Genomic DNA, 23,275 nt, shown 5'->3' with positions numbered 1-23,275 from the left:
CTGCTGCTGCATTAGCCTCTTAACTGTGTGATCTGGTCCCTGCCCATCTCTCAAGGCTCATCTCACCACCTGTCCTTTCTGAATATGTTCCAAGCAGCACTGGTCTTTCCTTAAGTTCTTGAGCACTCAGATGCCAAGCTCTTTCCTGCCTTAGGGCCTTTGCACAACCTATTCATTCTGGAATGTTCTTCCTTTTCTCTATTGCATGGCTGGATCATTCTCATCTTTTAGGCCTTACTCTAAGTGTCAACTCCTTTGTTAAAAAGCAAACCACAGGCCCAAAACGGAGTCAGTTAGGCAGAGGGCCCAAAACCGAGTCATTTAGGCAGAGTCCCCCAAACGGGGCTTACTACCTAACCTAACTGCAGTTTTCAACGTCCCTCAGAAATATAGAAATACAAGGGATTTCCCAGATCAACGCCAACAAGAGCTCTCTCCATCCCATCAAAGGTAATCAGCATGGTAAGACTCCCTGCTCTTTCCCCAGAGGGAGAGTGACCTTGCTTGGAACAATCCTTTCTTTTGCTAATAACCTTCTCACCCCACCCTCTTTCCTATAAAAACCTATTTTGTACAACTCTTCGGAGCTCCCCTCTACTTGCTAGGTAAGATGCTACCAGAATCATTTAATAAAGCTAATTAGATCTTCAAATTTACTTGGCTGAATTTTTTGTTTTAAGACCTCAGAGAGGCCACCCCAGACCAACCTAACTCAAACAGTTTCCCTAATTATCCTTAACTCCATCCATCAAAGGTTTAAGTTCTATTTGGTGAGGAATCTTAACTTGTTCACCATTGTAATCCCAGTACCTAGTAATTGTTGGCAAGGGAGGCACTTAAAACTATCTGCAGAATGACTAACTACTGGGTACTTTGTGACTCAATCTTGCAGGGTCAGGAAAGGCTTCCTGACTTAAAAGGCTTAATAAACTGAAAGTTAAGGAAGGAGTAAGAATTGGCCAAGGTGGGGATGGGGTTAGAAGAGGTCTGGTGGTGAGGTGGGTTGGTGCATTTGAGGAACTCAAAAAAGACATTTCATTGGGCTGGAGCCTAGGGCTAGAGTGCTGAAAAACAAAGCTGGAGAGGTAGGCAAAGGCTAGACAAGAAGGGCCCTGTCAAATAGTGAAGGAGTTTAGACTTAAACCTGAGGGCAAATAGGAGGCAAGGAAAGGTTTTAAATGGGGAGTGCCCTGACTGCTACTTACCGACTTATCATATAGCCTGGCAATATGGAGACTGGATTGGAAAGTAACACGACTGAAGTAAGAGCCAGCTGGGAGGCTGGTCACCTACCTATGTAGCAGTCTTGGTGTTAAAAGTGGGGAGAATTGTATGGATTTGAGATATTCAAGAGGCTGGTAATGACTAGCTGAATACGAGATAAGGAAGGAATCTAGAAAACTTTGAAGTTTCCGGTTTGAGCAGATAGATAAGCACTTTTTTCTCTAGGCCATCAAAGCCGTTTGGAAAAGACCCCTTTTCAGCACGCATTACTCGGCATAGCCTGCAAAATCCCTATCTCTGAGCACCTCAAAAGCTGGAGTAGTGCTTTTCCTCTTTCTATTACCGGTTTCAGACACCCACCCACATCTAGCTCGATGGCGTAGTAAATGTTGAGTAAACGCTCTCTGAACTCTATCAACAGCGCTGCCTAACATTTAAATGACTGACCTTTTCCCTCTTTAGTCCCAGGACCCTTTTACAGAAAAGACTAACTCCTGAAAAAAACAACATAGAATGCTCTAATTCTCATTTATAACGACACTGAGGACCTCGTTAGGAGTCTCGCCCTTTGCGCTTCTCGAGAATCTCTTCCCACAGTTCCTCACCTGAGGCAGAAGACCGAGACCTGCCCGGGCGACGCTCGGTGGCACAGACCCCCAGGACTTCGCGACAAGCCAGGCGCCTTCCAATCGAATCTCCCGCGTCCTTTTCCGCCGGAAGTGACGTTTTGGCAGTGGTTCCTCACAGCCAATCAGAAGAAGGCGCCGCCGAGGGTGGAGATTGAACACTGCATTCTGTGAGTTTTTGGGAACGACCATTTTCGTCAAACTGTGGGTAGAGACAGGGTTTGGCGAATGTTCTTCTCTGGTGGAGTAGTGGCACAGTCTATAAAGTTGGTTTTGGGGGTAGCGTAGGGATCCCAGGAAGGGGTGGTAGCGCCCCTCCAGTCTGGGTTCAGCAGGGTGACTGGAAGGAGGAGTGGAAGCTGGGCAAAGGGGTTGGTGGCGCGGTGAAGACAGAAGGGGGTGTGGAAGCGGGGCCTGAAGCGGGCTACCCCGAGCCGGGTGAAGAAAGGGGGCGTATCCTGGAAGAAGGGACCAGGACCTAACGGGATTCGGGGGCTCTCTGGGCCCCGGCGACTCCAGTTAAGGGATGGATTATGTGGGCAACACGGATGTTTGGGGTGATCCATGAACAGAGTACCACAGGAAGTGGTTGGCTGACTTAATGGAAGTGGGGTGCAAGGAGCCAGACCGAGCGGTTTGCGGAGCTTGCACCCCTGCCTCCTGAGTGACCCAGTGCAAGTCCCTACACCTCTCTCGGGGCCTCAGTTTCCTCCTCTGTAAATGGGAGTAGCAATCATTCACGACACACAGATTGCTGTGATGCTTAAGTTAGATGAGTTGATGTGTGTGCCATTATGCCTAGCGATATAGTGACATGTAGAGAACGCTCAAGAAATTGTCATGGTAGCTATTATTATTATCATTATATGGGGTTTGCGGAGGGCAATGGGTGTGGCAATGGAATTGAAGCGGACAGGGAATGGCAGGAAAGGGGGGCTTGTGGAGCGCTCTAGGAAAGGATGGGATTCCGGCGGTCACGTAGGAGGGGGTCCTGGGATGGTAAGGGTCGACTTGGCCTGTGACCGCAGTGAAGCTGGACTCTAAAGAGGGGACTGCACGAGAGGAACATGAAAAGTTGCGGCACCCTCGGGGTCGGGGGAGGTGTGGTTTGGGTGACCAGGTTTAGGCGGTGTTGCTGCCGGGCGGAGCGGGTTTGGGTTTCACCGGGGAGGAGCTTATCTGCGGTGGGCGGAGCTGCGGGCTGGGCTCGGGTCTAGCTCCCGGCATCTGCCGGTCTCGCTCCCACCCGCACTGCAGCCGGCAGCCTGAGCCATGGGGCGTCCCACCGTCCTGCTCCTGCTCTTGGCTTTCCTGACGCCTGGGGCCGCCATCCGTGTACCGCCGGCCATGAAGGCCCTCAGCAGCCTGCGTTGGTCAACCAGTTTCACATCCCGCGGTGCTGTTGCCAAGAAGTACTCGATTCACTACATCCAACAGAAGGTAAGGCGGGGCAGGGTGGGCGTGGGGGACGACTGGGGTTTCGAAGTCCCCGGCCTAATAGACCCGAGCCTAGGCGCCGTAACCCACCCGGAATTTCAGACCCCTAATGCCTAGGACTTGTCTGATCTTTGGCTCACAGCTTCCAGAGGGTGCATCAAGTCTCAGTTCTATTTAAAATCTCTCCTCCCGTTACCAATAATTTAGTATCAATCCTGATTCCACACTCTCTTCTGTAATTGGCTATGACAGTCACTTCAACTTCTTCTCCCAGAGGATGCCCTAATTCAAATTCCCCTGACCCTCCGTCAAATGAAAATTATTTAATGCCAACTCTGCCTCCTACTCCGTGGTGACAGTCATCCTTTGTCCCTAAGCAGCCTCTAAATACACATTTCCAATATCTTACTAGGTAGTATTTAGTATTCAACCTAAAACGCCAGCCTGTCATCTCTTGCTTAGCTCAAAGTTGATTTTGTAGCCCTTTGATTAAGAGTTTTTAAGCATTCCTATTCTCCATAAGACTGAACATATGTGTAGCCCATGCTTATAGAGGAAGTTGTAGAAGAAAGTCAAGATTTGAGGGTGGGGGTTAGCATCTCTACGGTTCTGAAGCTTGAGTTTAGAATTTTAAAATAGGCTTGATGCCTTTGTGCTTGGCTGAAGCATGAGGCACTCTTCTGACAAGTGGATAGAAAAGTACATCTTGTGTAAAATGACAGGATCTCTTACAGTTCTGTATTTCTGGGAGCCTGTATAAAGATAGGCAAAGATTAGGGAAAGGTGTGGATTTAGAAAGAATGCAAGAGTCTGAGGTTTGGCTTTTGGAGTCAAGTAGAACAGCATTCCACTCTGCTAGCTCTGTGACCTTGGGAAAGAGTACTTCTCTGAACCCAGTTTCTTGGGGCGCCTAGGTGGCTCAGTCGGTTAAGCGTCTGCCTTAGGCTCAGGTCATGATCCCGGGGTCCTAGGATCGAGTAGGGCTTCCTGCTCAGTGAGGAGTCAGCTTCTTCCTCTCCCTCTCCTCCTCCTCTGCTCGTGCTCTCTCTAGCTTGCATGCTCTCTCTATCTCTGTCAAGTAAATAAATAAAATCTTAAAAAAAAAAATCAACCCAGTTTCTTGATCTGGGGATTTGGTGATGGTTAAATGAAAACAGATGACAAGTCCCCAGCAGAGTATTTGGCCCTGAATTTTGAATTTTGATAGAGGGATTGCATGAATTTGTAACATGCAAGAAATTGTTTTTAACCCAGAAATTTAAATTACAGTTTATGAGGAAGAGAAAATATTTTATTTCAGCAGAGGTACCAGGAAACAGGGGACTTTTTCTCAGACAACTTACTTAAATTAACTCTCTAGGGTACCATTTCTTCATTTGTAAATTGAGAGGGTTGAACAAGGAACAGCATATTACACACTCTACTGAGGAAAATTAAGGGCTTTTTAGGGAGCTGTCTCAGGGGGTTGGTGGGTAAAGGCCCAAGTGGTGGCCAAGTTAGGGTGCTCCAGTAACCCCTCTCTCCCTGAAATAACTTTGAGCCTGAGCATTATGCTTTGGTCTGTTTCATATATTGGGATTTTGTAGAGGATTATTTGCAGAGTTTTATTGGCACAGTAAAATTGAAGGGGAACTATTGGAATGAGGATCTCTGAAATCTCTTTAAACGTGATGAAGGGGCACAGCCTGGGTGGCTCAGTTGGTTAAGTGTCCCACTCTTGATTTTGGCTCAGATCTTGATATCAGGGTGGTGAGATCGAGCCCCACATTAGGCTCCCAGCTGAGCATGGAGCCTGCTTAAGATCCTCTTTCTCCCTCTCCCTCTGTTCCCTCCCCACAGTTGTGCACATGTACTTGTGCTCTCTCTCTCAAAAAAAAGAAACGACGAAAAAGAGAACTATCAGCAGAAAAGGGAGAACAAAAGGGGGGAAGAGACCAAATGATCTGTGAGCCCTTAATTTATATTCCTTCATTATACATTCCTTCCTTGACCACGTAACTATTTAGAAATATAGTTTAAGATCAGTTCTTTTTCCATTTTTGTTCATTTGCTAAATCTGACTTTACTCAGTCACCTTTTGCCCTCTGGCTTAGTTTATATTTTAGGACACAGATTCCACATATATGTTTATTACTATAGTAATAATTTTCCTTACATCAACTCCAATTGAGTTTTATTTCATTTTTTTGAGAAAACTTCCACATATGTATTTATTACATAATAATGATTATAGTAGTTGCCAATTTTGGACCATAGATTTTTAGTTGGGACTGACTATGTCTGTATAAACTCAACTTCCATTTTTTTTTAGTTAGAGGACATGAAATACTTTTGTGCCTTTTGATAATAGACATCATAATTAGAATTGTAAGGCTCGGTTTTTATTCAAGGTTGAATTTTTATCAACCTTTGTAATGATTTTCTTTATCTGTAGTTATATCTGTCCAGTTGACCAAGCCATTCCCAGCTGTCCTTATAAGCACATAAGTTCCATGAATGGTATAGGTATAAAGGCTTAGCCCATGGCCCTTTCCCTCCCCTTCACTCCTCAACACACACGTACACTTTTAGCAACATAGAACATAGACTCAATTGAATTTTACAGTGTTGGAAATTCTGTCTGGAATATCGCTCTCTTCTCCCCAAATTAAACTCATACCCGTATTCCAGCTGAAATGTCACCTCTTCTGTGAAGCCTTCTTGACTTCACGGCAACTTAGTTGTTTTTTTTTTTCACTCTGCACACTTACTATTTTATATGTGTCCCCTATAGCTAGATAGCACTCTCCAGTACCTAGAAGAGCCCATAAAAAATATAAAGTACAAAATGATTATTTGTTGAGGGAGTGAATGAATGACTATCCAAAAAAAAGCCTAAACAAAGCAAAGTCTACCATCATTTAATTGACACGTTATTTTTTATTTTTCTTTTCATTTTTTACTTCTATTCTTCACTAATTATTTTTCCCCTTCTTTCAAAGTCTTCAAAGGTTGTTGATTTAGTAGGAATATTTTTTTTATTTGGTTTCTTTTATCCAAAGTAACTGAACCAGGAGACCAGACAAAGGATAGTACATCACTTGGTTACATCCGGGCTTTGGGTACATGTGTGATGCCAGGGTTGTAAGGGGCTCCTTGGAATCTATGGCTTGTGGTTACAAGGTTTTTCCCTTCTTCTCATTACCCTCCAACTCCCACCCTAGCCCCTCAGAGTAGAATGTGAGTCCTGAGGGCATTTTACTGTGTGATGTAGTGGGAAAAGAGAATGGGTCCTTTGAGGCTCTCATTTTCCTGTGTTACTAGGAAACAATATTTACTGTATTAGAGTTCTCTAGAGAAACAGAACCAAAAGAATGTGTTTCTGTGTGTGTGTATCCCTCTTTTCACAGAGATTCATTTATTTTAAGGAATTAGTTCATATGATTATGGAGGCTTGGTAAGTTCAAAATCTACAGGGTAGACTGGCAGGCTGGAGACCCAGAGAAGAGTTGCAGTTTGAGTCCAAAGAGAGCCTGCTTGCATAATTCCTTCTTGATCAGGAGAGGTCAGTCTTTTTTGCTATTCAGGCTTTCACCTGGTTGGATGAGACCCATTCACATTATAGAGGGTAAATCTGCTTTACTCAAAGTCCACTGATTTACATATTAATCTTTTCCAAAAAAACACCTTCCTAGAAACATCCAGAATGTTTGATCGAATATATGGGCACTGTAGCCCAGCCAAGTTGACAGATAAAATTAACCATTACTTCTACCAATGTTGTTGTGAGGGTTAAATATGGTAACACATGAAAGCACATGCATAGTGCCTGGGAGATGGTAGGAACTTAAGGAACATAATAGAGTAAATGCTGGTTTCTTCCCCAATCTGTCCTAAAACCACAATCCCCATAGTGTTAGCATTTCAGATTGATCCAAATGCATGACAGTTGTGGTAATGCCTCTTCTAGAAACTTAGTGGTCAGTAATCTATACTCAACTATTCTTATTTAACTACTGACCAGTGTTTATGTTAGAACTCTGCATCTTGACCCAGCGTTAAGCTCATGGCCACTGACTTCTGCAAAGCCTTCCCACAGCTCCCTCCTTGTCTGCTGTGAGGCAGTCACATCAGTGGGCTAAGCTATTTCTATTTATGTACATCCATTACGGTTCTTTTAGTTCCTACTCCAGGTTCCCCTTTTCCACTCATGCCACAGTGACCCTAATGTCTAGTAAAATATTGATCTTTCTCCTCCTCCTCTCCTTTTTATTTTTTCCCCTCTTCTCCACTTTTTGTTATTGGTTCATCTCTATGAACCATCTATTGATGGCTTTCCTCTTAGGCCCAGAGTATATGTCACAAATATTATGTGACTTCTGAATTGATTTCTGTTTTTACCCCTAGACTCATTGCCAGAAGGGGTCTTAGAGATCATGTAGTCCACCCCTTAGATATGATGAAGTAACTTTGATCTAAATTATGAAGAGTCAGGAACTTGATAGAGATTGATTACCATACAAGTTTGAGAACAAATTCTGTTTCTCCCATTAGCTGAGTAACTTCAGACAGATTACTCTGAGCATCTGGTTTTATAATCAGCAAGATGGGGATAATTATACTGCTCATCTCATAGATCTGTTGTGAAATGAGCTAATATGTGTAAAGGACTTAATAGCACAGTTTATATATCACTTTACTCAAAAAATGATAAATATTTTTATTTTATCTTGCAGTTTCTTAATATATATGGCTTTAACTTACCCCCTCTCCACACAGAATAAAATATTCAAATCATCACTTACCATACCTAAAATAGTTATTCTGGAAAATATGAAAATTTGTATGAACTCTTTTCAGTTATTTAAATAGTATATATATTCCTTTTTATCAGTGGGGTATAATTTAATATACTTGTAAATAAGACAAAGAAATAAACTTTTTCCTTGTTTGAAATAATTTTCTTTCACACAAGACTGATCCATAATGAAAAGCATAGGAAGCTATTTCTATTATTTTTTTTCTATGCTATTTTGCGTTTTGGTAAATTGCGGCGGGGACATATAATGAATGTATCCTTTTAGATTTTTGCAAATATCTTTTCTATTTTATAATAATACTAAATCTAACACTATCTTTCTGATAGCTTTCGATGTTTTATAAGTTAATGCTAAAATATAATTTCGGTAAAAATTAATTTTAAGGTTTTGCACTGTCATATTTATATTTCTGTGCAGCATATTGCAAGGACTTTAAAGCACTTAAGACATTTTCAAAGTTTGGGTTCTAGTATCAGACTTGTCACTAACTCATGGGATGACCTTGGGTAAGTTGCTTACTTCTAGATCTCAGTGTAAGATCTCTTATGTAAGATAAGAGGATTGGATCTGATGACCTGTGATGCATCTGTAATTCTGTTCACTGAGTGCTTCCTGTCTATAGGGCCCTGTATTAGGAGCAGTGGGGATTTGAGTACAAGTTTTGTTTTTCCCCTTGCCATTAATTGCCTTTGGCATAGCGGACCTAAACAGTTTTTCCATCTCAACTCTAAATTAGACACAGACTCATATCATGTAAAGGTTTTTTTTTTTTTTAATTAATATTACTCAGCTTTACCATTAACAAAGTATAACATAGAACACTGTATTTATATTTATGATTTTAAAGTTTGCTTGATTATGGGTGGATTGGAGAGAAAAGAATCATAGGGAAGGAAAAGACCTTGATGACATGTCTTATCTTATTTGTCATCATATTGCTAGAGCATTGCACAGTGCCCTCTACATAGTAGTTTTTTTTTTTTTAAGATTTTATTTATTTATTTGAGAGAGTGAGCGAACGAGAAAGCATGAGAGCAGGGGGAGGAGCAAAGGCAGAGGGAGAAGCACACTCCCCTCCCCACTGAGCAGGGAGCCGGACTACGACAACGTGGGGCTCGATCCCGGGACTCTAGGATCATGACCTGAGCCGAAGGCAGACACGCTAACAACAGAGCCACCCAGGTGTCCCTACATAGTAGTTCTTAATAAAGATTTTTTGAATGGAAAAAATTGGCTATAAATTAAAATGAATAAGGAGTAAGAGGAGGGAGAATAAAATGAAATATGTAGTATATAAATTATTGAATGCACTAGTGATGCTAATAATCTGCTACTGTTTATTGAAAGCTTTATATGCCCTAGGTTCTAAGTATGTAATAGACATTCATTCATTTATTTATTTATTAAGATTTTATTTATTTGAGAGAGAGAATGAGAGAGAGAGAGAGCACATGAGAGGGGGGAGGGTCAGAGGGAGAAGCAGACTCCTTGCTAAGCAGGGAGCCCAATGCGAGGCTTGATCCCCGAACTCCAGGATCATGACCTGAGCCGAAGGCAGTTGCTTAACCGACTGAGCCACCCAGGAGCCCTAGACATTCATTTATTTAATGTTCTATGAGGTAGATGCTATTATTGTTCCACTTTATAGGTGAGAGAACGATCATACAGAGAGGTTGAGTTACATGTTCAAGATGCTTATCTGTCTCATTTTGTTTTTCTGAAAATAAACTGTAATGAATTTCTAGTTCTAAAGCAAATGTCATTACCTTGCTTATTGTACTAGTCAGGATAAGGCTAGGTTATGCTGCTGTAGCAGAACTCCAAAGTTTTAGTGACTTAAATCCCCAAAAATATATGACTCAAACTGTATTTCCATTGGGGTGAGCAGAGGGTTCCCTCATTACATTTACTTAGAGACTAAGGAGCTTATGGAGGCTTTCTCTCAACATACACTTTCATGATCTCCATAGCAGTGAAAAAGGAACATAGAAAAATAATAAATGCTCCAGTCTGGAAATTGCACATCACTTCCTTTCATCATTCCTTGGCCCAAACTGGTTATATTGCTGCATCTAAGGACAGGGCAGAGAGACAAAAAAATACTGACTTTGGAGATCCTAGAAGGAAAAACAACATTAATGACTACCACACTCAATTAGTCTCTTACCCACCCATCCACCTACTCAGTGTTCATCCACTTCCTTTTATATGTCAGGCACTGGACTAGGTCCCAGGAAGGCAGAGATGATTACATCCTGGAGGACTTCACATACTTGTTGGCCATTCCAGTCACATATACTCAAGCTTGTATCTGAAAAATATGTAAAAGGACTGACAAATGTGTAATGTCTTGGCATTATGTGGCTGCAATTTACAGATTGCTTCAAAAAATCCCTGAAGGTGGCACCCCTGGGTGGCTCAGTGGTTAAGCACCTGCCTTTGGCTTGGGTCATGATCCTGTGGTCCTGGGATCAAGTCCCGCATCGGGCTCCCTGCTCAGCAGAGAGCCTGCTTCTCCCTCTCCCTCTGCCGCTCCCTCTGCTTGCGCTCTCTGTCTCTCTGTCTGTCAAATAAAGAAATGAATAAATAAATCTTAAAAAAACAAAAAAATTCCTGAAGTGAGGCTGGTCTACTTGATATTTTCTTGCTCAACTTATCATTATCATGAGATTTCACTGACCTGATGTGTATATACATTGAAGCATGTGATTAATAAAGGAATTTATTTATTCATACTGTCACTCAGTACTTAAAATAATTGTTTTGCCTGTCTTTTTCATAATAAAGGAAACAAAACTGATATAGAGATTTATGTAAAAAATCTGAATTATGCTTTGTAAGTGTCCATCAAAAGGACACTTTTGCATTGACAATGTGTATGTTATTGGGGAGTTATAAAAATCTTTTTTTAAATATCTTTTTTATTCTGGTTCACAATTTAGGAAAAGTAGTCATTGTTGTTTATGAGCAGTGAATGAATAAACATTTATTGATTGTCTTATCTGGGCCAGGTATTATTTTAAACTCTTTTACATACCTGCTTTTAATTATTACAGTCACTTTTAAAAATAGTTGGTTTAATTGAGGTTCATAGAGGTTAAGTGACTTGATCAAGCTATTGAGGGACAATATATTTTAATCTTTTGCTTCCAAGATTTATGATCTTTCACTCAGTTGACATCCTGATGCCTCTGTTTTCAAAACTGATGTCTCTGTATCTATTTATATTCCACATTCAGTCTTTAAAACAATCCTGTGAGGTAGATATTATGCTCATTTTTAGAGGTGAAACTATCAAGCTTCAGAAAGATCAAAGGAAGAAACACCCAAAATATCCCACTTGTAAATTTCCTGGTTTCTCAATCCCAAATTATAAATAATTTGTGGTACATCCATAAAATGAAATATTATTATGCCTTAAAAATGATGGTCTTGAAGTATATCTTGTAATGTGGGAAATGTTCATGAATTACTGATAAATGAAAAAAGCAAAATAGAAAACTTGAATGTATAACATGTTTCCAAATTCATTTACTCTATTTTTGCTAAGTTCTTACTATTTGCAAGGCACTCTTCTAGGCACTGGGGCAAGAGCATTCAAGGCATAGAGAAAAGCAAGTACAAAAACCTGAAGGTAGATGTATACCTGGCAGGAACAACTCAAGGAGGCCAGTATGGCTGGAAGAGGGTAGCAGGGGATGAAGACAGTGAGGAGGAAAGAGAACAGAAATACTCTAGCAGAGAAGGAAAGTAAATGGACTAGGGACTTACAGTTTGATTACCGGCAGCTTTGAAGTCTCATGCATGTTAGTAAGACCATTTGATAGGCTGTATGTTTCTCTAGCTACCTTTACTTTCTTGGGTATGAATGAAAAGTTGGTGGAGAGTTCTTTTTAACCAGGATAATCCTTTTGCCAAATCAGTAAAAGAAAGTGAGAGAGAGAGTCATGGGGATTCAGGGGCATATGCAAGGGAGTAATTTATTCATTGACCATGAAATTTAAGCCAAGTAAAGAAGGGAGTGAGGATGGGGTGAGGGACAGTGAAAGGTGGATTATGTGAGGTTGAAGGTCCTCCTTGCTACCTGCATTTAGCCCTCTACTGCAGTCCCCATGGGTCACATTAATCACTTCTCCCATCAAACACTCTTCTCCTCAGAGCCTGCAATGATTCCTAATTGTTTGCTTTTTTTTTTTTTAGAGATTTTATTTATTTATTTGAGAGAGAGAGTGCAAGAGAGTGCACAAGCACGGGGAGGGGCAGAGGGAGAGGGAGAGGGTCAAGCAGACTCCCCACTGAGCAGGGAGCCTGACACCAGGCCCTATCGCAGGACCCTGAGAACATGACCTGAGTCCAAGGAAGACGCTTAACAGACTGAGCTACCCAGGCACCCCAGCTGATTGTTTGCTTTATTTAGAACAAAATCCTGTAGTATTCAAGGCCTTTCACCCTGTGACCCCAACCCACCTTTCCAGTGTGCTAATCTATTCTTCACACATGCTCATTCTTTTCCTGTTTCTATGCTTTAGCCCACATTGTTCCTTTTGTCTGGAATACCTCTCCCAATGCCCTTCCACCCTTTATCAATCCTATCCTTTTTTTCAGCCTCATCTCAGACACCGCCTATCTCCTCCATGAGGTGTTTCTTAATCTCCTGGAAAGTGTGTGATCAGTCAGATCTGTCTTTATACTTCTCTCATGGCACATGTCTTATTCTAGCCTTGTGTTAAAATCTTTTGTACTCTTGTCTTACTCCCTTTTTAAAGCAGGAACTCTATCTTGTAAGTATCTGTACTCCATAGCATACTGCCCATAGTTTTACATAGTTTTATAGTTCTAGAGTATCATCATTACAAATGTTTGTTGAATCTGTATCTTTCCCCCTCTCTCCTGCTTCCCTATACAATGAGATAAGGAAAGGGTGTGTGTGTGTGTAGGGTGGGAAACGGTATGGAAATTTGATTCTCAACTGTCTAAAATCCTTTTGGGAAACAATGTAGAATGCCAGGCAAATAAAAACAGGCCCATTTATTCACATTCTCTTATTCTGATGATCTGGAAGCTGTAGCTAGTTGTCTGTACTGATCCTTCTCCCCACATATGTACAGAGAAAGAATCATGGGAGGGAGTACAGCAAAGTTTGCTCTTTGTTTTGTGTCTGGGTGAGGGCCAGGGAAAGGATAAAGAATGAAGACATTAGGAAAAATGTCCCCTTAAAGCCTACTTCTGTGGCATTTGTGTACTGCCCATATTTATTAGAGAGCTAAGGTAAAGGCAGTACTTTTTATGGTTCATTTGCAAAAGGAAGCCAATTAACTATGTATATTTGTAAATCCTTACTTTCTATTATGTACATATGTCAGTTCCAAGTTGCCACACAGTGCTGCACCTGGAGAGGGTCAGCTGTCCTATCTCTGTCAAGCTCATGATGTTCTCTTTCTTGTTGTTCATGTTGTGGGGATGCCCACATGGGTTAAGAAAAGACAGATTTATTAAAGTCAGATTTCTTTAGGAGCTTTCTCTGAACAGCTCTGCAAGGTGGTTATATGATACAATGAAGTATCATTCTATTACAGTAGATATGATATCTAACATACAGTAAAGAAGCACAATTGTATGTTCATCCAGAAATATTTATTGAACTCTTCCAATGTGCCATACACTATGTTAATAGCTGGGGATAAGTGGAAAGCAAAGACAGACCTCATGAAGTTTACAGTTTAGTGGGAAAGAACATAGTGATAAGTAATTACAAGTGTGACAATGTGTGCTTTAAGGAAGTAGTTTGTTGTGGGATCTACAATGGAGTCCTGAGTCTTGTATATTAGAGAATCCTATAGGCAGCAATGGTATCAAAGTAGAGACTGGGAAGCTAAATAGGAGTTAGCCAGGAGAAGGGAGATGATTGAGATTTCTGCCCAGGGAGAGGGTGTATCCTAAGGTAGGAAAGAGCAGTCCATGTTGGGGGAACTGAAAGTTCAGTAATACTGGGACAGGGGGTCAGACTCTATGAGGCAAGAGGTGGGCACTCAACAGTACGAGGTCAGTATTATTACTATTTCCATTGGCACATGCATGGTATTCCTTCTCTGAATCTTTCATTGACTTTAAGAACATAACTTGGTGTTGAAGTGGTAAGGGGCAAAGCCCTGCTCTGCTCCCCAGAGTAAATGCATTCACCTTGTGACAGGTACAGCCTAAGTGCTCTTAATATATTATCTTCCACCCTGCAAGGAGGTACTACATCTTTTTTATAAAAAAATAAAGGGCTCAGAGGTAAAGTGATATATCCATTATCACATAGCTGATAAATGATAGTGCCAGGATTTAAAATGAGCTCTGTTGACATCAGAGCCCTTGATCTATGTTGCTTCTGTACTAGCTGTATTTCTGGAATAGACAGAAGATTGTGTAATTTGTGGTCTAAATTAGAGATAGTGTGGAAGTCACATTTGTTAAGGAATTCCAGATTAGACAGTAATAAAGTCAATTCCCTAACACCAGGCTGGATAATTTTGGAGAGAAAAAAAAATCATAATGGAGGTTTTAACAATACAGAACTTTCTTCTGACTTGGCTTTTGTGTTTCAAAAAGAAGGCTTTTAAATGAATGCACTTTAAATAATGGACCATGTTAACAACAGAAGGGGACTATGAAAACTTCTAAGATACACACTATGAGATCTTTTTGGAGGGCTGTATACATTGTAGAGTAAAGGATGTCAAGAGACCTCCACTGATGATCACAAAAAGGTATTCTCCAAGAAATAAAGGAGGAGACTAAATTGGTGGGGCAGGAGTGAGGTCACTGCTTTAGAAATTGTCCCCTTAAATTTGGTGCTCAGTACAGTTTACCCTAGTTTCATTAGGGAATCCTCCTTTTTAAGCTTTCCCAACAATCTGTGTACAAAATTTGGCTTGGAATAAGTTAATTAAAGTTCATGTAAATGTTGCTCATCTATGCTGCATGAATTAGTTACTGCTATATATTCATCTTCTATTCATTTAAATGTTCCTCTTTTCTCCACTAACTCAAAGGAACAGAGGTCACCATTTGGCACTTGCTTTTGAAAGTCTACCTTGATTAGAAAGTCAAGTTCAGGTAAACATACCTATGTATTTGTTTTCTCTGAAAGCCTGGATAGTGGCCTCATCTTTTTTTTTTAAAGATTTTATTTATTTTAGAGAGAGAGAAAGGGAGCGAGAGAGAGCAAGAGAGAGAGTGCGTGTGAGTGAGAGAGAACCAGCGGAGGGAGGGACAGAAGGAGAGGGAGAAGCAGGCTCCCCTTATGGGGCTCGATTCCAGGACCCTGAGATCATGACGCCAGTGGAGCCGAAATCGAGAGTCGGATGCTCAGCCAACTGAGCCACCCGGGCGCCCCTAGTGGTCTCATCTTTAAACATGGTGCTTAGAATGATAGTATTATTCTTCAGTTTAATAAAGTATTATCATTTTAAAGGATATTAAACTGAAAATTTAAGCTAATCTCTTTAACTACTTTTACGAGAAACCTGGCTATTTGAACCATGAGTCTAATTATATTATTCTGATCCCCAAGAGGAAATAAGCAGTCCTTTGAGATGTGGATTCAGAATCTTCAGCATATGGGGTGATGAAAGTGATGCTACAGATTATTTTAAAATTCTTTAGAAATAAGATATTCAGTCACCTTTTATTTTTGTGATTTGTACCTTTCCTCAAAGCTACATAATTCATATAGTGATGAATGTGTAACTAAAGGTATATTGCACTGTCTGTCACAGCACTGGATAGAAAGTCAGAAGCAGGGGCACCTGGGTGGCTCAGTCGTTAAGCGTCTGCCTTCGTCTCAGGTCGTGATCCCAGGGTCCTGGGATTGAGCCCCGCATCAGGCTCCCTGCTCAGCAGGAAGCCTGCTTCTCCCTCTCCCACTCCTCCTGCTTGTGTTCCCTCTCTCACTGTCTCTCTCTCTCTGTCAAATAAATAAAAATTAAAAAAAAAAATCAGAAGCAAAAACATATCACATACCAGGCCATGTGATATTTAGTGTGTTAGAGACTTTCACTGTCACCAAGTCATTGCCTTGTTGCTGTTTTCAGTTTCATGATAACTGCAAATTTTCTTTTTTTTAATTTTGCTTTGCAAGGTCATATTGTTGTAAGCAAAAAGTTGGAACAAATTGCTAAAGTTTTTTTGTTTTTTGTGTTTTTTTTTTTTTTTTGCTAAAGTTTTATATCACTGGGATACCTGGGTGGCTCAGTTGGTTGAGTGTCCAACTCTTGATTTTGGCTCAGGTCCTGATCTCAGGATGGTGAGATGCATCCCTGCTTCGGGCTCTGTGCTCAGCCGGAGTCTTCTTGAGAGTCTCTTTCTCCCTCTGCCCCTCCCCCAAACTGCACTTTTGTGTGTGTGTGTGTGTGTGTGCGTGTGTGCGTGCATAGCCGTGCATATGCTCTCTCTCAATAAATAAATGAATAAATAAATAAATAAATGAAATCTTTTAAAAAAGTTTTATGTGACAATTTCTTCCTCATAAGTAGTAATAGTAAACATATATCTTGTGTATGTTTTTGCGTGTATTTGGCAGTGGTTTCAGATTTAGGAGGTGCATGCTAATAAAACATGCTCTACAAAATATACTAGTAACACATCAAGCTCTCACTTCCTTCAGATCCTTGCTAGGTACTTGCATGCATGTATTATCCTACTTAATCATCATAAGACCTCTCTGAGGGGTGCCCTGGGTGGCTCAGTCAGTTAAACATCTAAATCTTGATCTCAGCTCAGGTCTGAGAGCACCACTCAGGGGGGTGAATTAAGGCGTTGGGCTCCATGCTGAGGGTGTGGAGCCTACTTAAAATAAAAAAAAAAGACCCCTCTGAGATAGGTACTGTTTTTTTTTTCATTTTACATATAAGAAAACAAGCCCACAGACATGAAGTAACTTGTTCAAATTCGAATAGCTCTAATAGATGGCAGCGTTGGCATTCAAACTCAGATCTGTCTGCAAATTCCTTTCTCTTTTTGCTACCTTACAGATCATTCCTTTGTGGTTTTCAGGAGAGAAAAAACAAAGTTTTTGAAAGATACCCTTGGTACTGATCAGATTTTATTAGTGCAAAAGTGTGTGTATGTGCACTTAAACCTTGACACTGGTATTTTTGATAAGTTTTCCTGATGGCTTATGACTAGCATTTTTGGCCTGCATCATTGTGATTTAATAACCTAATTTAAACAAGAACTACAACCCAAACAATGGCTCTGATTCAGCCGATAGGAAAGTGAGGAAGTACTTGTTATCATTTGTCAGTGAATTCTTATTTTTATACAGTTTGAACCGTGGGTCACACTGCAGACACTATCCTTTAAAACTGCCGGAAACCTCCGTCACTTCCTGAGCACTGATGGCCTCTTCCTTCGAGGGAGCAGCTCATACAACAATTTCTGAAAGCAGTGGTGATGACTCCCTTCTCCTTGGCCTAAGATTCCTCCTTTCTCTTAAACAATTGGCTTTAAATGACAAGGACTGGTGTGGCTAGTGCAGACCAAAACAGGCTTTCTGTTTGCCTTTTATGTAGTCTGATTTCTAGAAAATGACCGTAGTTTAAAAGAGAAGGTAATTACTATTTGCTGACCACCTCTCTGTGATCTCTTCAAAGGCAGCAACGTTGGGTCTCATTCATCTGTGGGTCTGGGAGGCTGCAGTACCAAGCTTTGTACACGTAGAGCTGTGCTGATAGAATGACCCTGCATGTCATGTTCTGTGTTATTGAAAACATAAAATGCAAATATCCAACATTAGGCAAGGTATAAAAGAGCTTCTTGCTGTTACATACCCCCAGTGCTTTGGTTCATCTCTGAAGAATTTGAGTGTAACATGATGAAATGAATGTTGGCTAAGATGCCGGGGAAGTTACTCTCCAAAAAAATGGATCATGGTTTTTAAAGATTTCCAGAAGGGCTTTTTGCAGTTAAATTTTTAACATTGCCAAACCCTTTTATTAGTTTGAATTTATAGTCATTTTTCTATAATCTCTGTTCTCTAGATGATCTTTCTCCATTTCACACTCCAGACAAGCATATACATACATTTACTCTTGCCTATTGGTCTTCCTCTGAAGATTTATTCTTTAAATACTTCTTGAGTCTTCAAGGCATCTGGCCTGTTTAGCACTTGCTTGTTTCCTTCTGTTAAAAAATATTCCCCTCCAGGAAGCCCTTCTTTGTTAATTGGAAAAGTAGTGAGGTCTTCTGTTGTTTTTTTGCTCCTGTTTCACATTCCCAATTAATTCACTGTCCTTGTTTCATCTTTGCTTACACACATCTAAGATGTGCAGACAACTCTAGTTGATTTGTGAATTCCATGTGCTTAATTTTTAAATTCCCAACTGCCTCACCCATGCCTTCCAGGATATTTTGATTGCCCTATCCCTCGTTCAGCTTGTATAGGCTTAGACAAAACAAATGGATTTTAGGATCAGCCTTTAAAAACATAATCAGAGAAATAACTCTGCTAGAAAAGAATCTCTAATATTTTGTTATTTCTTATTGACACTGTGTGCCAGGCATTACACATTGGTCATTTCATTGTTTTGTACACACTGTGCTGGGATGTGGCTCATACAGTACCGGTATCTCTCTGCTTGGAATGGTTTATCTTCCTCCTTTCTCTGCCTGGCACTCCTGTCCATCCTTCACGGCTCAGGTCTTATATCACCTCTGTGAAACTTTATGGGACTGCTTTGTTTCTCTTCCCAGGCTGTGTATTGACTAATATCCCCTTTGTGCCTTCCACTGCACTTTATAAATACTTCTTTTTTACTACTACTCTGGATTGCAGTGATTTGTTTATATGTTGTTTTCTGTATTAGGATGTGAGCAGCCTGGCTGCTGGGACAACACCTATCAGTGTATCTACAGTGTACACCCTCAACAGTTGTTTAAATGAATAACTGGCCCAAGCTGAGGTGATTATTCCCTTTTCTGAATGCTGTTAACACTTGCTTTTATTATATTTTGCCTAGTACTATCAATATGGCATACACACTGCCCAATTAGAAGAGAAGCTGATCATAGAGCTGAGGCCTTTTATACTGCCACGGGTTAGTTCTTTAGACCTGAGGTCTGGAGAAGGAACTGAGACAGTAGGATGGGTGGGCATAGAGTGGGGGTGGGCAGCACTCAAGGTGCTGAGATAATTATTTGCTAACCGGTATAGAAGGATTTCAATATTTTAATAACTGGCTGAGTATCAGCCTTGGTTTTTCCAAGTAGTGGGTGCCTTAAGAATAGGATGCTGCTTAAACTGGTTAGTATCCCTCATATGGATAGTTAGGTGTAACTGAGAGGTATGGGTGTTCAAAGCAAGTTAAACTTTTATAAAAAATATTAATGTCATTACATAATACTCCCTTCTAAAACTCCTTGGATTTTTTTTTTCACATTACTGTCAATGGCACTAATCTCCTCCTGGTCACCCAGGATTAGAGTATTTTGGAATCATCGGAGTCCTTCACCTTCACCTCTATACCAAAGTCCAATTAGCCACCAAGACTTTTCCATGATTCCTTCCTACTTTATGCCCCTTCCTTTGCATTTCCAGGGTTACTAGCTTTTATAAACCCACACAATTCCAAGCTAAACTATTACAATAGCCTCTTCAGTCCCTTTGTTCTGTCAGCCTCAGGCCAGGCCAGCTGGCACTATGGTTTTTTCTCCCCTCCTCTTTTCCAGTCCAGGCCTTTACTGGGCCCTGCTTAAAGCCCACCTCCTCAGGGAAACCTTCCCCAGTTGACCCAGCCTAGTAAGAGCTATCCTTCCCTGGGCTCCGCTAGTACTTGCTGTCTGTAACATTCGTTAACTCTACATTAACTTTGTGAAATGGCTCTTGTTGCCTGAACTGTAATTACATCTTAGAATGTGATTTAGCAGGCAGTTATCTCTCAAGCAGGAAGCAAACATGCCCTAGAATTCATATCCTCACAGGGTCATAATAGTTCAGGACACTTAGAGTTTTAAAATTTCCTGATTGACATAATTTAAAATTCTGTAGCCAGGTTGCTGAATAGCATGTAATTTTGTTTGAAGGAAATGCTGACTGTGACCCACTAACTTGAATTTATAACCATGAATGGATCACAACCTCCTTCTTATGAAACACTAATCTAGACTATATGGATCCTATAAAGATGAATGTTTCTCATATAATGGAGAGGTAAGGCCTGGAAGCAAAAATCTTTACTATAGGGTGAATGTAATATAGAGATATAATATAGATATAGCATATAGATATATATAGATATCTATATATATAAAACACAAGATTTCGGAGGAGGGAGAATTGCGTGGTGAAAACTACTTCCTATTGTAGGAAGATGATTCTGTTTGGGGGAGAAGGCAGTTGGTATCTCTTAACAGTCTTAGAAATTTTCCCTTGATAGTTAAATCATTCCTTTCAGAATTTTTTGGTTTTTGTTTTTTTGTGCTTTATTATTACCGTTTTGTTTTTTTTTTTTTTGCAAGAGCACATAGGAATGATATACATTCATTTCCTTTTTCTTTATTTCAATTCTAGTATAATTAGCACACAGTGTTATATTAGTTTCAGGTGTACAATTTTAGATTTCAGGTGATTCAACAATTCTAGTGCCCATGTCAGTAAGTGTACTCTTAATTCCCTTCACCTGTTGCACCCATCCTCCTCTCTGGCAACCATCAGTTTGTTCTCTGTTTTCTTGATTGCCTCTTTTTTTCTTTGTTCATTTGTTTTGTTTCTTAAATTCTACATATGAGTGAAATCATATGATGTTGGTTTTTCTCTGACTTATTTCACTTAATATTATATTGTCTAGATCCATCCATATTGTTGCAAATGGCGAGATTCCAGTCTTTTTATGGCTGAGTAATATTCCATTGTATATATACACCAACTCTTCTTTATCCATTTATCTATCCACGGACACTTGGGTTGTTTCCATAACTTGGCTATAGTAAATAATGCTGCTATAAACATTGGGGTGTATACATCTTTTTGAATTAGTGTTTTTGTATTCATTGGGTAAATATTCAGTAATGGAATTACTGGATCATATAGTAATTCTATTGTTAATTTTTTGAGGACCCTCCATACTGTTTTTCACAGTTGCCACACCAGTTTGCGTTCCCACTAACAGTGCACGAAGGTTTCTTTTTCTCCACATGCTCAGCATCACTTGTTTCTTGTGTTTTTGATTTTAGTCATTCTGACAGGTGTGAGGTGATATCTCCTTGTGGTCTTGATTTGCATTTCCTTGATGATGAGTGATATTGAGCATCCTTTCATGTGTCTTTTGGCCATCAGGATGTCTTTTTTGGAGAAATGTCTGTTCATGTCTTCTGCCTTTTTTAAATTGTATTATTTGTTTTTTGGGTGTTGAGTTGTGTACTTTAGATACTAACCCTTTATTGGATATGTCATTTGCAGATATCTTCTTCCATTCAGTAGGTTGCCTTTTAGTTTTGTTGATTGTTTCCTTTGCTGTGCAGAAGCTTTTTATTTTTATGTAGTCCCAGTAGTTTATTTTTGCTTTTGTTTCCCTTGCCATAGTAGACAAATCTAGAAGGATATTGCTATGACTGATGCCAGAGAAATCACTGCCTGTGCTCTCTTCTAGGATTTTTATGGTTTTAGGTCTCACATTTAGATCTCTAATTCATTTTGAGTTTATTTTTGTGTATGATCTAAGAAAGTGGTCCAGTTTCATTCTTTTGCATATAGCTGTACAGTTTTCCCAACAGCATTGTTGAAGAGACTTCTGGTTTTCCCATCACCATTTGTTGAAGAGACTGACTTTTTCCCATTGGATATTCTTTCCTCCTTTGTCGACGATTAATTGACCATATAATTGTGGGTTTATTTCTGGGTTCTCTATTCTGTTCCATTGATATATGTGTCTGCTTTTGTGCTAGTACCATACTGGTTTGATTATTATAGTTTTGTAGTATATCTTAAAATTTGGGATTGTGATACCCCCCAGTTTTGTTATTCTTTTTCAAGATTGTTTTGGCTATTCAGAATCTTTTGTGGTTCCATATGAATTTTAGGATTATTTGTTCTAGTTTTGTGAAAAATGCTGTTGGTATTTTGATAGGGATAGCAGTAAATCTGTAGATTTCTTTAGGTACCATGGACATTTAAACAATATTTGTTCTCCTAATTCATAAGCATGGAATATCTTCCCATTAGTTTGTGTCATCTTCTATTTCTTTCATCAATGTTTTATGGTTTTCAGAGTATAGGTCTTTAACTTCCTTGGTTAAGTTTATTCTTAGTTTTTAAAAATTATTTTTATGCAATTTTAAATGGGACTGTTTTCTTAATTTCCTTTTCTATGACTTCATTATTAATGTATAGAAATGCAGGGGGTTTCTGTATATTGATTTTGTATCCTGTGACCTTACTGAATTCATTTATCAGTTTTAGTAGTTGTTTTGGGGGAGTCTTTAGGGTTTTTTATATATATAGAATCATGTCATTTGCAAATAGTGAAAGTTTTACTTCTTCCTTATCAATTTGGATGCCTTTTATTTCTTTTTGTTGTTTGATTGCTGTGGCTAGGACTTCTAGTACTATGTTGAATAAAAATGGTGAGAGTGGACATTCTTGTCTTGTTCCTGACCTTAGGGGCAAAGCTCTCAGTTTTTCCCCATTGAGTATGATGTTAACTGTGGGTTTTTCATATATGGCCTTTATTCTGTTGAGGTGTGTTCTCTCTAAACCTACTTTGTTGAGGATTTTTATCAAGAATGGATGTTGTACTTTGTCAAATGCTTTTTCTGCATCTATTTTTTTTTTAATTTTTTTATTGTTATGTTAATCCCCATACATTACATCATTAGTTTTAGAGGTAGTGTTCCATGATTCATTGTTTGTGCATAACACCCAGTGCTCCATGCAGAACGTGCCCTCCTCAATACCCATCACCAGGCTAACCCATCCTCCCACCCCCTCCCCTCTAGAACCCTCAGTTTGTTTTTCAGAGTCCATCGTCTCTCATGGTTCTTCTCCCCCTCCGATTTCCCCCCCTTCGTTCTTCCCCTCCTGCTACATTCTTCTTCTTCTTTTTTTCTTTCTTAACATATATTGCGTTATTTGTTTCAGAGGTACAGATCTGAGATTCAACAATCTTGCACAATTCACAGCGCTTACCAGAACACATACCCTCCCCAGTG

General features: G+C 40.0%; 1 protein-coding gene across 5 annotated transcripts in view; it reads left to right on the top strand.

Moving 5' to 3' along the window:
• The first annotated feature begins 1,978 nt into the window (after positions 1-1,978).
• The window catches only part of PRCP (prolylcarboxypeptidase), a 77,476-nt gene continuing 56,179 nt past the window's right edge, over positions 1,979-23,275 (top strand). Inside the window, exons 1-2 of one of the 5 annotated variants that reach the window (XM_032393522.1) lie at positions 1,979-2,020; positions 3,108-3,290. In XM_032393522.1, the coding sequence (XP_032249413.1) occupies positions 3,123-3,290 (168 nt within the window). In that variant the 5' untranslated portion in view covers positions 1,979-2,020; positions 3,108-3,122. The other 4 variants (XM_032393524.1, XM_032393525.1, XM_032393523.1 and 1 more) reach the window with 4 other exon arrangements.

The sequence above is a fragment of the Phoca vitulina genome, unplaced genomic scaffold (genome assembly GCF_004348235.1).
Source record: "Phoca vitulina isolate PV1807 unplaced genomic scaffold, GSC_HSeal_1.0 scaffold74, whole genome shotgun sequence".
Lineage (NCBI taxonomy): Eukaryota > Metazoa > Chordata > Mammalia > Carnivora > Phocidae > Phoca > Phoca vitulina.
Note: the sequence above shows the minus strand (reverse complement) of the source record. Positions and strands in the feature narration are given on the sequence as shown.